The sequence below is a fragment of the Salvelinus namaycush genome, chromosome 12 (assembly GCF_016432855.1).
Source record: "Salvelinus namaycush isolate Seneca chromosome 12, SaNama_1.0, whole genome shotgun sequence".
Taxonomy (NCBI): Eukaryota; Metazoa; Chordata; class Actinopteri; order Salmoniformes; family Salmonidae; genus Salvelinus; species Salvelinus namaycush.
The window spans coordinates 34,638,922-34,653,992 of NC_052318.1; the positions used below are offsets into that span (position 1 = coordinate 34,638,922).

Below are 15,071 nucleotides of genomic sequence, written 5' to 3' on the forward strand. Positions count from 1 at the left end.
GTAGTGTGCGTGTGTGTGCATCTATCAGTTCCACATACATGTCAGTACATACACACAACAAGTAGGTCACATGGGGGAGAGGCGTGGTGCCGTGAGGTGTTGCTTTATTAGTTTTTTTAAAGCAGGTTTGCTGTTCACTTGCGCTGTATGAGATGGAAGGGAGTTCCATGCACTCATGGCTCTGTAAAATACTGTACGTTTCTTTGAATTTGTTCTAGACCTGGGGACTCTGAAAAGACCCCTGGGGGCATGTCTGGTGGGTTAAGTGTGTGTGTGTCAGTGCTGTGCGTAAGTTGACTATGCAAACAATTTGGAATTTCCAGAGTCGATGTCCCCCCCCCTGTAAAAATAGAATTAGCATAATAATAAAATAGCCCCATAAAAATCTGTCAGTGTAAGCTGGAGATGTGTTTTTTGCATTGGATGCATCTCAAACCACCACATCTGCCGATGTCACACTTCTGCATCTGCGGTGAAAGGTGACAGACCTAGAGTGGTGTTTATCATACCATAAGACATCCCGTCTGTATCGTCTAAGCGGTTTGGCCTACAAAACTATTATGACCTCTCTATGGAAAGATGAGACACTCATGAAGACGATAGTGTTCTCCGTTTTTGCTACGACCCCCACAAGGGTCTTGGGACTCGTCTAAAGTACCAGTTAAAAGTTTGGACACACCTATTGATTCAAGGGTTTTTCTTTATTTATACAGTACTATTTTCTACATTGTCGAATAAAGTGAAGACATCAAAACTATTAAATAACACATGGAATCATGTAGTAACCCAAAAAGTTTTAAACAAATCCAAATATATTTTATATTCTTAAAATTAGTCACCCTTTGCCTTGACAGCTTTGCACACTCTTGGCATTTTCTCAACCAGCTTCATGAAGTTGTCACCTGGAATGCATTTCAATTAACATGTGTGCCTTGTTAATTTGTGGAATTTCTTTCCTTCTTAATGCGTTTGTGTTGTGACAAGGTATGGGTGGTATACAGAAGATAGCCTTATTTGCTAAAAGACCAAGTCCATATTATGGCAAAAACAGCTCAAATAAGCAAAGCGAAACGACAGTCCATCATTACTTTAAGACATGAAGGTCAGCCAATCCGGAAAAACTGAAAGTTTCTTCAAGTGCAGTCGCAAAAACCATAAAGCGCTATGATGAACCTGGCTCTCATGAGGACCGCCAAAGGAAAGGAAGACCCAGAGTTACCTCTACTGCAGAGGATAAGTTCATTAGAGGTAACTGCACCTCAGATGCCCAAATAAATGCTTTACAGAGTTTAAGTAACAGACACATCTCAACATCAACTGTTCAAAGGAGACTGCATGAATCAGGACTTCCTGGTCGAAAAGATGTTATATATCTTCGTATTGCTACTGCTGTATCAAAGGAATGATATAAGTGAGTGTCAGAAATGGCTAATATATGAATGTAATCTGATGTTAGCAAGTTATTTATTTTATGAACCTTATTTCTAAGGCAACATATATTAATATGGGCTATTTTTAGCCCTTTCCTGGGTAGCTTAGAGATAAACATGGAAAAGAGCAAACAAAGCGAGAGGAAAAATGATTCAGCAGTCCATTAATAAGTTGGTGCGTGTAAGTGTATGTGCTGCCAGACCTTAAGAGTCCAGAGGGCCCTCAAGTTCATCCTAGGTTCTGACTATTCAACATACTCGGTGGCCTGCCAAACCCTACAGATGAGCTTTGTCTGAAATGTCCTCTTAAGATGCAGGGTTCAAACAAATTCTCCAGCTGGCTGCCACCTACAAGGGATAAGCAACCAGGAGTAAGGAAAAGGCAGGACGAGCAACTACTGGAGATCAGATGGAACACAATCCTAAAAAACAAAACCATCCTTATTTAGGCTTTTAAACAGACACTAGATGGGGTAGTTTTAATTGAGTTTCTTTTAATGTTCTTATGTAAGATGCACTGCAATTCAGTTTTAGTTAATGTAAACTGCCAAAGTGCTCCATTGTGGCACATGTATTTGTGTAAATAAACATATCCATCTGTAGGCTCTGACCGGTTTTCTTCCGTTTGATTAAACCTTTCTGGAGCATCAGTTTAGCCCCTGCTCTGCACTAAAGTAAAAAAAACGAAACTGCTGAGCGCAAACACTTATTCTCATGAAAAATACCTCTACAACTCTATAACAGAAACAATTTTTATAATCCAAATCTGTTGTTTGCCGAGAGAGGATGTATTAAAGAGGATGTGTTGTTTAAGTGATTCAGTACCTCTACTAGCGACCTTTAGTCCAAAAAAATTACAAATTAAGTATTTTTGGAACTACTTAAAATGTAGTACCAAAAATTACCAATCATTGTTACAATCTTATTTTAAAGTATATGCCTGGTAATTTCTGACTGTAACCATAAAATAAAGTGTAATTACCAAGGCAAATAATTCACCATAACAAAAACCACACAACCTTTAAAACAAAACGAATGAACAGATTTTTATTATAGCATCAGAGAAACAGACAATTATACCATTAATCACATAGGAAAACCTTTTCCAAGGCAGAATATTTATTTAAAGCCCCCATGCAGTTTTTAAATGGAATAAATCACTGTGTTTATCATGAAAATAACACCAAAATATATTTTGTATAATTTATTTCCCTGAGCCTCATTTTGCCATTGAAATGTTCAGTCTGATCGTGTGGGTGTGTTGATACAAATATAAATATATTTACATACACAGCCCTTATTGACGGATAGGATCGTCTACACTCTGGAGCCTACCCCGCTTACCCTTTTAAAGTAGGAGAATACATATGCAAAGATGATTGGTTATTGGCAGAATAATCAGATCAGATTGTGCTGTCATGTGGACCAAAAACTCAATCCCACCTGAACAGACTGAAATTCCAGGCGTTTTCTTATAAAAAGCTCTTAAACTAAAAGGGCATTATCATAATTTTCACAATTTCAATCAATTTTTTTTACTGCACTGCCCCTTTAACATAATATCTTTGCGAAAGAATCCTCAAACTCAACTCTGGACCTCAAAGCCAGTTCCACTGCTTGTTTTTATTGTTTCGTCTAATCAGGGACTGATTTAGAACCTGGCGCACCAGGTGCGTGCAATTAATTATCAGGTAGAATAGAAAACCAGCAGGCTCTGGACTTTGTAGGGTAAGGGTTTAATACCCCTGCTATAGAGCATAATAATAATAGGGTGGGTCCTATTTCACACATGTACATAGCGAATTTTTTTGCATATCCCACTCCCCATAAGACACCCTCGGAGAGTGGGTTCACAGCTAGGGATCAGCCATTAATGACGGGGATTCGAACCAGCAACCTTTCAGTTATTGGCCCAACGCTCTAACCACTAGGCTACCTGCCGCCACATACATTCATTTTCAATGTAAAATAAAGGAAATCCTTAACCGAAATGTTTCATCTATCACCCCTTTGGGGGGGATTAAGTACCCTCTATAGTTACTGCGGTTAGACTAGAGTGTCCTCTAGTGGAACGGGACTGAGGCTAGAGACGTCTCTCCTGTCTCACTGCATGGGTTTCTTAACGGAGTCTGTCAAGGCTGGTGTCTGATTGGTGACAGTGGCAGTCTGTGTCACTTCAATTTTTCTACTGGTCAAAATGGTCTGGATGCACATTGTAAGCTGTCGAGGGGAGTAAGGGAAAGATGCAGGGTTAAGTAGTTACAAAGGAATATCAAAAGCAGAAAGAAAATTAGAACAATGTTGTTGTTGACAATTGAAGCTTACTGATTGTTGTTCTGAGAGAAGGTCATGATATAAGGCCCGTCTTCGCTCCCGCTCCTTGTCATTGCTGGTTTTCCAGGTCTGGGCCAGGACTTTCACCTGCTTCTCATCTAGACTTGGGTTATCGTGCCACTGTAAAAACAAGTCACATGTCGTCGTAATGCACATCACATTTTTTTCTACACAAAGATTATTATCATATTAACGTAATATAATACGAGGGACTAACCAAGCGCAACACATAGTCATCCACGGAGAGGTTCTTTAAGGAATGCAGGGACTTGATGGCCTCGCTGACCTTGTCACGGCTGGCATTAATCATGTTCTGTCATTCAGGAGAGAGACGCATTAAAATGTTGATGTGAGAGGCATCTATCTATTGAGAGATAATCTCAAACATAAACTTTAGAGAAAAGCAACTGATTTCCACACAGGTCTGGTGGGGAGACATGGCTAATACCTTCAGCTGCTCATTAGTCTTCTTGTACAGGGATGACAGACTGTTGGCCGTACGAGAGGTGGAGGGGCTGGGAACGTTGGTGCTGGTGTGTGCTGCCTTGTTCAAGAAGAATGCACCCTTTGTAGAGGAGAGATAAACATACACCTGTTTTTACACATAATGCATATATCATTACTACTTTACTTCTTGATAGACGAGAATTCAAGTAAGGACGTTGAATTGATTCAAAACCATAATTTCTCAGTGTTTATAGGCGAGAGCAGGAGAGGGTGAGATTACTAGAGGCTGCTCACCACGGTCTATGAAAACATATTTAGCTGTTTTGTCAGAGAATGTGTGTAGTAGTTCCTCTTTACCTCTGCCTCGTACTCAGCCCAGGCAGCTTTGCGGTCGGCCTCACTGAGCTCCTCCTCCTCTTTGTGGTCTAGCAGGGACTCATGTTCATGGTAGCAGACAATCTGCTCCTTACAGATCTGCAGCAGCTCTGCCAGGACCATGTCCTGGGAAACAGACATACAATGTCAATCCCTACTCTACTGTTGAAGTAAAAATACTAATTCACCCTTCGCCAAGCCCTAGAATTTTGGTCAACCAATCACAGCGCTCCAATGGACAGAAACTGTCGTTGTGTCCAACACCTCAGATAAGCTCATATTTAAATTGCATGAAAGCCAATGAGGGCTATGGCAAAACCAGTTTTTATTTATTTACTTTTTATGGCTAAATAATTGAACAATTTACCAGGAGTACTTGCTACTGTGATTTCTGAAATGCAGAGCCTGTTGAAGTATTTTTCAAATCCGAAATTATACTTGTGTTACATTGTTTGATAGCTCAGCAGGTTGGCTAGCTCTCAGTCTCATTGACTACCAAACATTTCTAACGCTAGCTAGCTAGCCACTTAATACACCTTGTTAGCAAGCTAAGTTATGAGTGGTATTCATAACATTGCTATCGACATCAGGATACGATTTGAGAGCACTAGTTAGCTCCAAAAGTGTATATACAGTTGAAGTCGGAAGTTTACATACTTAGGTTGGAGTCAATAAAAGTTGTTTTTCAACCACTCCACACATTTCTTGTTAACAAACTATAGTTCTGGCAAGTCGGTTAGGACATCTTTGCTTTGTGCATGACAAGTAATTTTTCCAATAATTTTTTACAGACAGATTATTTCACTGTTCATCACAATTCCAGTGGGTCAGAAGTTTACATACACTAAGTTGACTGTGCCTTTAAACAGCTTGGAACATTCCAGAAAATTATGTCATGGCTTTAGAAGCTTCTGATAGGCTAATTGACATAATTTGAGTCAATTGGAGGTGTACCTGTGGATGTATTTCAAGGCCTACCTTCAAACTCAGTGCCTATTTGCTTGACATCATGAGAAAATCAAAAGAAATCAGCCAAAACCTAAAAAAAAAAAAAACTGTAGATTTCCACAAGTCTGGTTCATCCTTGGGAGCAATTTCCAAATGCCTGAAGGTACCACGTTCATCTGTACAAACAATAGTATGCAAGTATAAACACCATGGGACCACGCAGCCGTCACACTGATCAGGAAGGAGACGCGTTCTGTCTCCTAGAGATGAACGTACTTTGGTGCGAAAAGGGTAAACCAATCCCAGAACAACAGCAAAGGATCTTGTGAAGATGCTGGAGGAAACAGTTACAAAAGTATCTATATCCACATGAAAACAAGTCCTATATCGACATAACCTGAAAGGCTTCTCAGGAAGGAAGAAGCCACTGCTCCAAAACCACCATAACAAAAGCCAGACTACGGTTTGCAACTGCACATGGGGACAAAGATCGTACTTTTTGGAGAAACACCATCCCAACTGTGATGAACAGGGGTGGAAGCATAATGTTTTGGGGGTGCTTTGCTGCAGCAGGGACTGGTGCACTTCACTAAATAGATGGCATCACGAGGGAGGAAAATTATGTGGATATATTGAAGCGACATCTCAAGACATCAGTCAGGAAGTTAAAGCTTGGTCGCAAATGGGTCTTCCAAATGGACAATGACCACAAGCAGACTTCCAAAGTTGTGGCAAAATGGCTTAAGGACAACAAAGTCAAGGTATTGGAGTGGCCATCACAAAGCCCTGACCTCAATCCTATAGAAAATGTGTGGGCAGAACTGAAAAAGCATATGCGAGCAAGGAGGCCTACAAACCTGACTCAGTTACACCAGCTCTGTCAAGAGGAATGGGCCAAAATTAACCCAACTTATTGTGGGAAGCTTGTGGAAGGCTACCCGAAACGTTTGACCCAAGTTAAACAATTTAAAGGCAATGCTACCAAATACTAATTGAGTGTGTGTAAACTTCTGACCCACTGGGAATGTGATGAAAGAAATAAAAGCTGAAATAAATCACTCTACTATATTTCTGACATTTCACATTCTTAAAATAAAGTGGTGATCCTAACTGACCTAAGACAGTGAATTTTTACCAGGATTAAATGTCAGGAATTGTGAAAAACTGAGTTTAAATGTATTTGGCTAAGGTGTATGTAAACTTCCGACTTCAATTGTAGCTTTGACTGCATATGCTGATGGTGAATTCAGAGCTATTCAGTGGCTAGCTACACTACAAGCATAATTTCACCAGGTTCCCGTGAAGCAATTTCCATGACAGTTCACCATAACATACACAATGTCTCCTGATGAGCAGGGGGTAGTCTGTTAAATTTCATTGTGTATTAGAAGCACATTTTGAGAATATTGCGAGGTGATTTCTTGAATGGGGAATTGAGCTTCCCGGGAAAATGTTGTCAGAGGTAGTGACATTAGCCAAGGGAGGCGGGGCTTAGCAAAGGGTCAATTGAGAATTTAATGGTCTTGTGTGTTTAATTTGTAGCTTTGGTCACCTTGGGCAGCAGGGGTGTGATCCTCTTGCTCTTCTTCTCAGAGTTGGGGTCATCCAGCAGGTCTGGCCCAAACATGTAAAGCTCTGTCAGTTCAAACAGAGTGAAGTGTCTCTGTATCTGCTGCTGGTCCACCACCCGGAACGATAGAGATTGCTTGGCCACCTGCCGGTCGTAGATCTTCTCCTCCATGGTACCCTGGAAAGAAACAGCAATTTAATATCAGTGATTACAGAATTACAGTCACATCCAAAATTGTCACCCTTGATAAAGATGAGCAAAACAATATATATATATGAATTATACAAATACTGAGCGATATTGTACTAATACAATTGCCGAGAAAAACATTTCTTTAACAAGTAATAAAAAAAGTGTAAAAATGATTGCCACCCCTATTTTCAATACTTTGTGCACCCTCCTATTGTGAGGATAACAGCACTTAACCTTTTTCTATAACGTTTTATGAGATTGAAGAACACATTGGGAGGGATCTTAGACCATCCTCCATACAGAATCCTTCCAGATTCTTGATAACCTTCGGTCTGCGCTTATGGGCTGCCCTCTTCAATTCAAACCACAGGTTTGAGATGGCCAATGCAAAATGTTGATTTTGTGATCAATTAACCATTACTTTGTGGATTTGTGTGTGTGCTTAGGGTCATCGTCTTGCTGGATGATCCACTTGCGGCCCAGTGTCAGCCTCCTGGCAGAGGCAACCAGGTTTTTGGCTAAAATGTCCTGATACTTGGTAGAGTTCATGTCATGATGCCGTGGATCTTAAAGGCGTCAGCATGCATCAATTCGGCTGGCGCCTAGCCGACCTCAGCTAGCCGAACCAAACGAGTGTGGTCACATATTCCCTTAAAAAACCTTTGCATGAAAAACAAGAAAAAAGCAGCAGGTAATAGTACTGTTTGTCCATCTTGAGATGCCATAGCCAGTATACACTCCCACTAATTAATCTCTCAAGAAATCTGTCATTAATTTTGATGTTTAAGCAGAAGAGATCTTAGCCGCACAATTTTGCATCCGATTAGGATGTTTGGTGCAATATTTCTCAAGTGCAAAAAATGACAAAAGGCACTACTCGATGTTTTGTTCCCCGCCCGAGCCACTTAGTTATCACTTTTGCCGTATGGCAAGGTGCTCCATCATGCTGGAAAAGGCATTGTTCATCACCAAACTGTTCCTGGATGGTTGGGAGAAGTTGCTCTCGGAGGATGTGTTGGTACCATTCTTTATTTATGGCTGTGTTCTTAGGCAAAATTGTGAGTGAGCCACTCCCTTGGCTGAGAAGCAACCCCACACATGAAAGGTCTCAGGATGCTTTACTGTTGGCATGACACAGGACTGATGGTAGCGCTCACCTTGTCTTCTCCAGACAAGCTTTTTTCCGGATGCCCCAAACAATCGGAAAGGGGATTCGTCAGAGAAAATGACTTTACCCCAGTCTTCAGCAGACCAATCCCTGTACCTTTTGCAGAATATCAGTCTGTCCCTGATGTTTTTCCTGGAGAGAAGTGGCTTCTTTGCTGCCCTTCTTGACACCAGGCCATCCTCCAAAAGTCTTCGCCTCACTGTGCGTGCAGATGCACTCACACCTGCCTGCTGCCATTCCTGAGCAAGCTCTGTACTGGTGGTGCACCGATCCTGCAGCTGAATCAACTTTAGGAGACGGTCCTGGCGCTTGCTATACTTTCTTGGGCGCCCTGAAGCCTTCACAACACCTACTGTTGACCAATCGCCGACGAGGGGGCGTAGACTTCGGCTACGGACTTCAGCTTGCCTAGAGAAAAACAATGTGTGCTCGAACAACTGAAAGAACACTTGCCGAAGTCCAAAACTAACAAAAACGTCACAAAATGTCGTCATAATATATGCACGAACTGTTCCGTCTGGGAAGCATGCGGGCGCCACAACAAGTGCCTCAGGACCAGTGGAAATAAAACAGCCCCATAAGATCAAAGATCCACCACCATATTTTACAGTATGTATGAGCTCTAATATTATCTCATCTGACCATAGCACCTGGTTCCAAAACAACAAGGCCGTTCAGCTAACTGAGCGTTCACATTTGTTGGTTGCCCTCAAAGAGCTTTTTTATGACAACACTTCCAAATTGCCTATTGACATGGAGGTGGATGTAATTGTAGATTTGGAGACATGGTGAGCCCAAGATGCAACCAAGTTCTCAGCTCTCCAACTGTGGCCCTTGGACTTTTCTGTGCCTCCGGAACCATCTTCCTCACTGTGCGTGGGGACAAGATACACGTGGGTCCTCTACCAGGAAAGTTAACCACTGTACCAGTGGTTTTAACCTTCAAAATGTTTTGCCCTAATAGTGAGTGATCTCTCCGCATCTCTGAATGTCCTTAGTGACCCAGCCAGAGCCGGGTCATGAACCTGATCGAAATTCTCTGTAGAGACCTGAAAATAGCTTGCGCAGCGACGCTCCCCATCTAACCTGACAGAGCTTGAGAGGATTGCAGTTGAGTGGGAGAAACTCCCCAAATACAGGTGTGCCAAGCTTGTAGCGTCATACCCAAGAAGACTCGAGGATGTAATCGCTGCCAAAGGTGCTTCAACAAATTACTGAGTAAAGGGTCTGAATACCTATGTGAAATTTCATTTTTTTTTAAATTACATTTGCAAAAAAATTGAGACTAACGTAACAAAATGTGGAAAAAGTCAAGTGGTCTGAATACTTTCCGAATACACTGTACACGCCAACGCCCAAAGGTTCTAGCATCAGGCAGGGCCATGACTACACCAGTGAGAGGAACCAATTAAGTTCCTTCCTAGCAACAGATATGTATTGGCTGTCTAGAGGTGTAGAAGTTGACCCACGCCAAGGAGGAGGTAATAAATAAATGTGCTTGTGTAATCATGCTTCGTCTTTGCAGCTGCATGAACCAGTGGGTGAATAAACTTGGTTTGAGCTTTATCGAGTCGTCCGTTTCAGTTTTTACTCTGTTTGTTCAGAACCTAACAACATGCATGTTACCACATTTTTATACCCAGTGAAACAGGAAGCCATGAAAGGCCACAATACAGTTCCTTGACGCAAGGCACCACAGACTGAAATGACATTTTTGCATCTACAGTACCTATCAATTTTTAGATTTGTTGGTATTTTGTCCCATAAATATGAGTATTTTCAAAAAGTAAACAAAAATGTCAAAATCTTCATGAAAATGTATATTTTATTTTAGAGAATGTAACAAACTGGACTATATGTAGTAACTTACTTTGAAGAGATGGTGATTGGGTCTAAATAGATGTTTGGTCATCTAAATTCAGTGTACTTGTCTTTAACTGCCATTTACCGAAAGTCAGACTCTTCCCACATGCCAACTAATTTTCCTCAGTTTCAGAAGAATCTACATTCACCAGATTGTGTGGTTATCCTTGGATATATTTGAGACTTTCCCAGAGGTTATTGTTGATATGTTCTCAATTTGTTATTCTAGGTAACATTTTGTTTAGAAATATTGGCCAAAAATGCATTTTACGTACCGGAGTGTCTTAACAAAATTAAACTACAATTTTTATGCAGACTTAATCCAGTGTCCTGAAAAATGGATTTGCGGGATATGCAAATAGTCAATGTCGGATGCAAACCTCATAACGCAAAAAAAATTGTGATTTTCATTTTTTCTAATAACTTGAATCAATACAATTGGTTCCCCTTCACGTGTGCATGAATGTTTCAGGACCATTTTACCTAAATAGTTACGCCGACTTAATCCAGTGAACCAACATTTTTTTTTGCGGGATATGCAAAATGTGCATATTTAATGAAATATCACCTCATTTGCATATATATTAAAAAAATATTATGCGTATCTTCATTCAACTGGTAAAAGTTGACTGTGATATGATTAAGGAGAAAAAAAATCCCCTATTAGGGTGTGGTGCCTGGCCTTTAACTTTAAATAGTAGAATGTTAATGCAGATCACATTGTTTGATTATATTTATAAGAATCATTAGGGGTGCCAATAATTAACCTTTTTTTATTTTTATTAACAGAATGTAAGCTATTTAGATTTTTTGTGTGTGCATACAATATAGCTCGTATTTGTATTTATTTAATAGTCTTTTTTGCTAATCTTATCAACAATTTTGGATGTGACTGTGTATGTAAAAAACACAAAATGTGTCCCACAATCATATTACAGAAGATGGGGTGCATACGAGATGTCATTACCTGTGCCAAGAAGCGGTAGACAAACACTGCCTTCAGCTGGCCAAAACGGTACACCCTGAAGATGCTCTGGATGTCATAGGAGGGGTTCCACGAAGCGTCAAAAATTATGACCCTGTTAGCTGCTACCAGGTTGATCCCAAGGGACCCAGCTCTTGTCGAGATGAGAAACAGACGACCTCTGAAAGTAAATTGGTTAGAAATGAAATCAAAGGAGTGAGTGTGAGTAGAATCTTAAACAGACCATCTCAAGAAATCACACTGTCTACAATTACTGATGCTTTGTCATGAATAATAATACAATACTAAGTGTTATGCTACATACTGTGTTGAGGTTTGGCACAGTGAAATTTGAGATGTAGAATAGTACAGCAGTCAGAGACGTACCGCTCATTGGTGGCATCATTGAACTCTTCAGCCCATTTCTTCCTGGATGTGGCACTGGTGGACCCATCAATACGGTAATAGTCAATGTTTCTGATCCAGCTGCCATCACCTACAGTTTGGAAAAGGAAACAAATTATAACAATTATAGACAATCTGAAGAAAACAATTGTTTTGTAACACTATAACATATGCTTGAATATGTGAACAGCCAATGGGAACCGTACCTTTGTATAGGGATGATTGTCCGTTGTCTTTGGCTTTGTTAGCGAGGTCCAAGAAATCTTCAATCATGTCTAATGAGATCAAGGATTGACTGAACACCAACCTGTGAATATACAAACAAAAATTGATGAAGAAAAGGTTAATTCAACAAATCTGCTCTATAAACCTCTGGCTAACTCGATCCTTCTTTTTAAATACCCCCCGGTGCCTGAATGCATTTCTCAAGCACACTTACAGTTTGTCGTCCAGTTCCTCTGCCATTCGGAGAATCTCAAACAGCAGCACCATCTTCCCTGAGTGTCCCAGGATGGTGGCGTCTGAATCACTCAGCATATCCTTGTACCAGTCTGCAGCCGGACTGTCAGGCCTGAAACTGGTGGACGCTTTCACCGCTGAACACAAAGCATACAATATCACCATTGACCTCATGAATATGTTCACCTTATATTAATGACTTAATTGTAAATCATTTAAAATGTTCAATTGTAACACAAGAAGCTAATGTAAAATACATGGCAAAGTAATTTCCTTAATTTAAGAGAGACTACTACCATCTACCACTGTAACCAGTGGACCTGCTCGCTGGTCTCCTTCCACATTGACACTCTTTGATGAGCTGTTCCACACCATGATCACTTCCACATCATTGCTTTTTTCATCAGCATTACGCAATTTTCCCTTGTTCTCCTTCTCTTTACTGAGTGGGACAAAGGAAAGGATGAAAGGCAACAATCTATTATTTGCATGAGATTACCTTTTGATGGTGATAGATAAGCATCACACTGTAAGCATCACACTGTCATAGTAATTAAAGAGCTCGGCAGACGTTACGCAGTTAACGCAAACGCTAAGCAACGCTGTACGTGAATGCTGTTTTTTGTCACAAAATGAACAGCTCCTTGCAGTATGAAGTCCTGGCGCCTATGTTGCTTGCTACGCACATTTGTGCAACGCAAATTTCGAAACGCAATGTATTATTCCTTACGTTGCGATGGTGGCAGTGTTGTGTAGATGAGGCTGAACCAACTTGCTTAGTTCCTGAGTTGATCTATAGGCTATGCATCAAAAATAAATAAGCAGTCTATTTTGCAACGATAACCAAATATAATCTCAGCGACAGTTCAAATGATGTAGCCTTATTAGAAACACCTGCAAAATGTATTTTGTTTAGAAGTAATACCTACGTGATTGTAGGCCATTTTGAAAGTGAAAACAGTTGTAGCCATGTAATTTTTCCTCATGGAGTAAATAGGCACATTCTATGCTTATCTGATAAGGGAGCGAATACATTCAAGCAGCATATCAAACTGGTATAAATTACACTGGCAAGTATATGCCAGGGCATATTATTTATAAATCAGATTATTTCACATGATGGAGATGTGGGAAGCTAAAAGGCTAGTTTGCTTGCTGTTTTTAGCCAGATATGTGTGTGTGTGTGTGTGTGTGCGTGTGTGCGTGTGTGAGAGTAATTTTGTATTTATTTATATATTTATATGCACATTTGTGGCCTGCTGGAGGTCATTTTGCAGGGCTCTGGCAGTGCCCCTCCTTGCACAAAGGCGGAGGTAGCGGTCCTGCTGCTGGGTTGTTGCCCTCCTACGGCCTCCTCCACGTCTCCTGATGTACTGGCCTGTCTCCTGGTAGCGCCTCCATGCTCTGGACACTACGCTGACAGACACAGCAAACCTTCTTGCCACAGCTCGCATTGATGTGCCATCCTGGATGAGCTGCACTACCTGAGCCACTTGTGTGGGTTGTAGACTCCGTCTCATGCTACCACTAGAGTGAAAGCACCGCCAGCATTCAAAAGTGACCAAAACATCAGCCAGGAAGCATAGGAACTGAGAAGTGGTCTGTGGTCACCACCTGCAGAATCACTCCTTTATTGGGGGTGTCTTGCTAATTGCCGATAATTTCCACCTTTTGTCTATTCCATTTGCACAACAGCATGTGAAATTTATTGTCAATCAGTGTTGCTTCCTAAGTGGAAAGTTTGATTTCACAGAAGTGTGATTGACTTGGAGTTACATTGCGTTGTTTAAGTGTTCCCTTAATTTTTTTGAGCAGTGTATATATATATATAACACCCCTTCAAATTTGTGGATTTGGCTATTACAGCCACACCCGTTGATGACAGGTGTATAAAATCGAGCACACAGCCATGTAATCTCCATAGACAAACATAGGCAGTAGAATGGCCTTACTGAAGAGCTCAGGAACTTTCAACGTGGCACCTTTCCAACAAGTCAGTTCGTCAAATTTCTGCCCTGATACAGTTGACCGGGCAGCTCTAAGGGCTGTTATTGTGAAGTGGAAACGTCTAGGAGCAACAACGGCTCACCGCAAGATGATAGGCCACACAAGCGCACAGAATGGGACTGCCGAGTGCTGAAGCGTGTAGGCGTGTAGCGTATAAAAATCATCTGTCCTTGGTTGCAACACTCACTACCGAGTTCTAAACGGCCTCAAAGAACGTCAGCACAAGAACTGTTCATTGGGAGCTTCATGAAATGGGTTTCCATGGGCGAGCAGCCACACACAAACCTAAGATCACCATACGCAATGCCAAGCGTCAGCTGGAGTGGTGTAAAGGTCCCCGCCATTCGACTCTGGGGCAGTGAAAATGCATTCTCTGGAGTGATGAATCACGCTTCACAATCTGGCAGCCCGATGGATGAATCTGGGTTTGACAGATGCCAGAAGAACGCTACCTGCCCCAATGTATAGTGCCAACTGTAACGTTTGGTGGAGGAATAATAGTCTGGGGCTGTTTTTTTATGGTTCAGTCTAGGCCCTTTCGTTCCAGTGAAGGAAAATCTTAACGCTACAGCATAGTGACATTCTAGACAATTCTATGCTTCCAACTTAGTGGCAACAGTTTTGGGAAGATCCTTTCCTATTTCAGCATGACAAAGCCCCCGTGCACAAAGTGAAGTCCATACAGAAATGGTTTGTCAAGATCGGTGTGGAAGAACTGGACTGGCCTGCACTGAGCCCGGACCTCAACCCCATCAAACACCTTTGGGGTGAAATGGAACAGAGACTGCGAGCCAGGCCTAATGGCCCACATCAGTGCCCGACCTCACTAATGCTCTTGTGGCTGAATGGAAGCAAGTCCCCGCAGCAATGTGCCAAGATTTAGTGGAAAGCCTTCACAGAAGAGTGGAA

The 15,071-nt window shown here is 41.4% G+C and overlaps 1 protein-coding gene across 1 annotated transcript in view; it reads right to left on the minus strand.

The window, feature by feature from the left end:
- Positions 1–2,450: 2,450 nt before the first annotated feature.
- The window catches only part of LOC120057162 (transcriptional regulator ATRX-like), a 53,154-nt gene continuing 40,533 nt past the window's right edge, over positions 2,451–15,071 (minus strand). Inside the window, exons 25-35 of the mRNA XM_039005631.1 lie at positions 12,452–12,597; positions 12,136–12,292; positions 11,903–12,003; positions 11,679–11,787; positions 11,295–11,472; positions 7,087–7,281; positions 4,569–4,712; positions 4,213–4,329; positions 3,982–4,077; positions 3,756–3,884; positions 2,451–3,650 (exon numbers count right to left, since the gene is read on the minus strand). Coding sequence (XP_038861559.1) covers positions 3,534–3,650; positions 3,756–3,884; positions 3,982–4,077; positions 4,213–4,329; positions 4,569–4,712; positions 7,087–7,281; positions 11,295–11,472; positions 11,679–11,787; positions 11,903–12,003; positions 12,136–12,292; positions 12,452–12,597 — 1,489 coding nt within the window. The 3' untranslated portion in view covers positions 2,451–3,533. The remainder of the gene's footprint in view (positions 3,651–3,755; positions 3,885–3,981; positions 4,078–4,212; positions 4,330–4,568; positions 4,713–7,086; positions 7,282–11,294; positions 11,473–11,678; positions 11,788–11,902; positions 12,004–12,135; positions 12,293–12,451; positions 12,598–15,071) is intronic.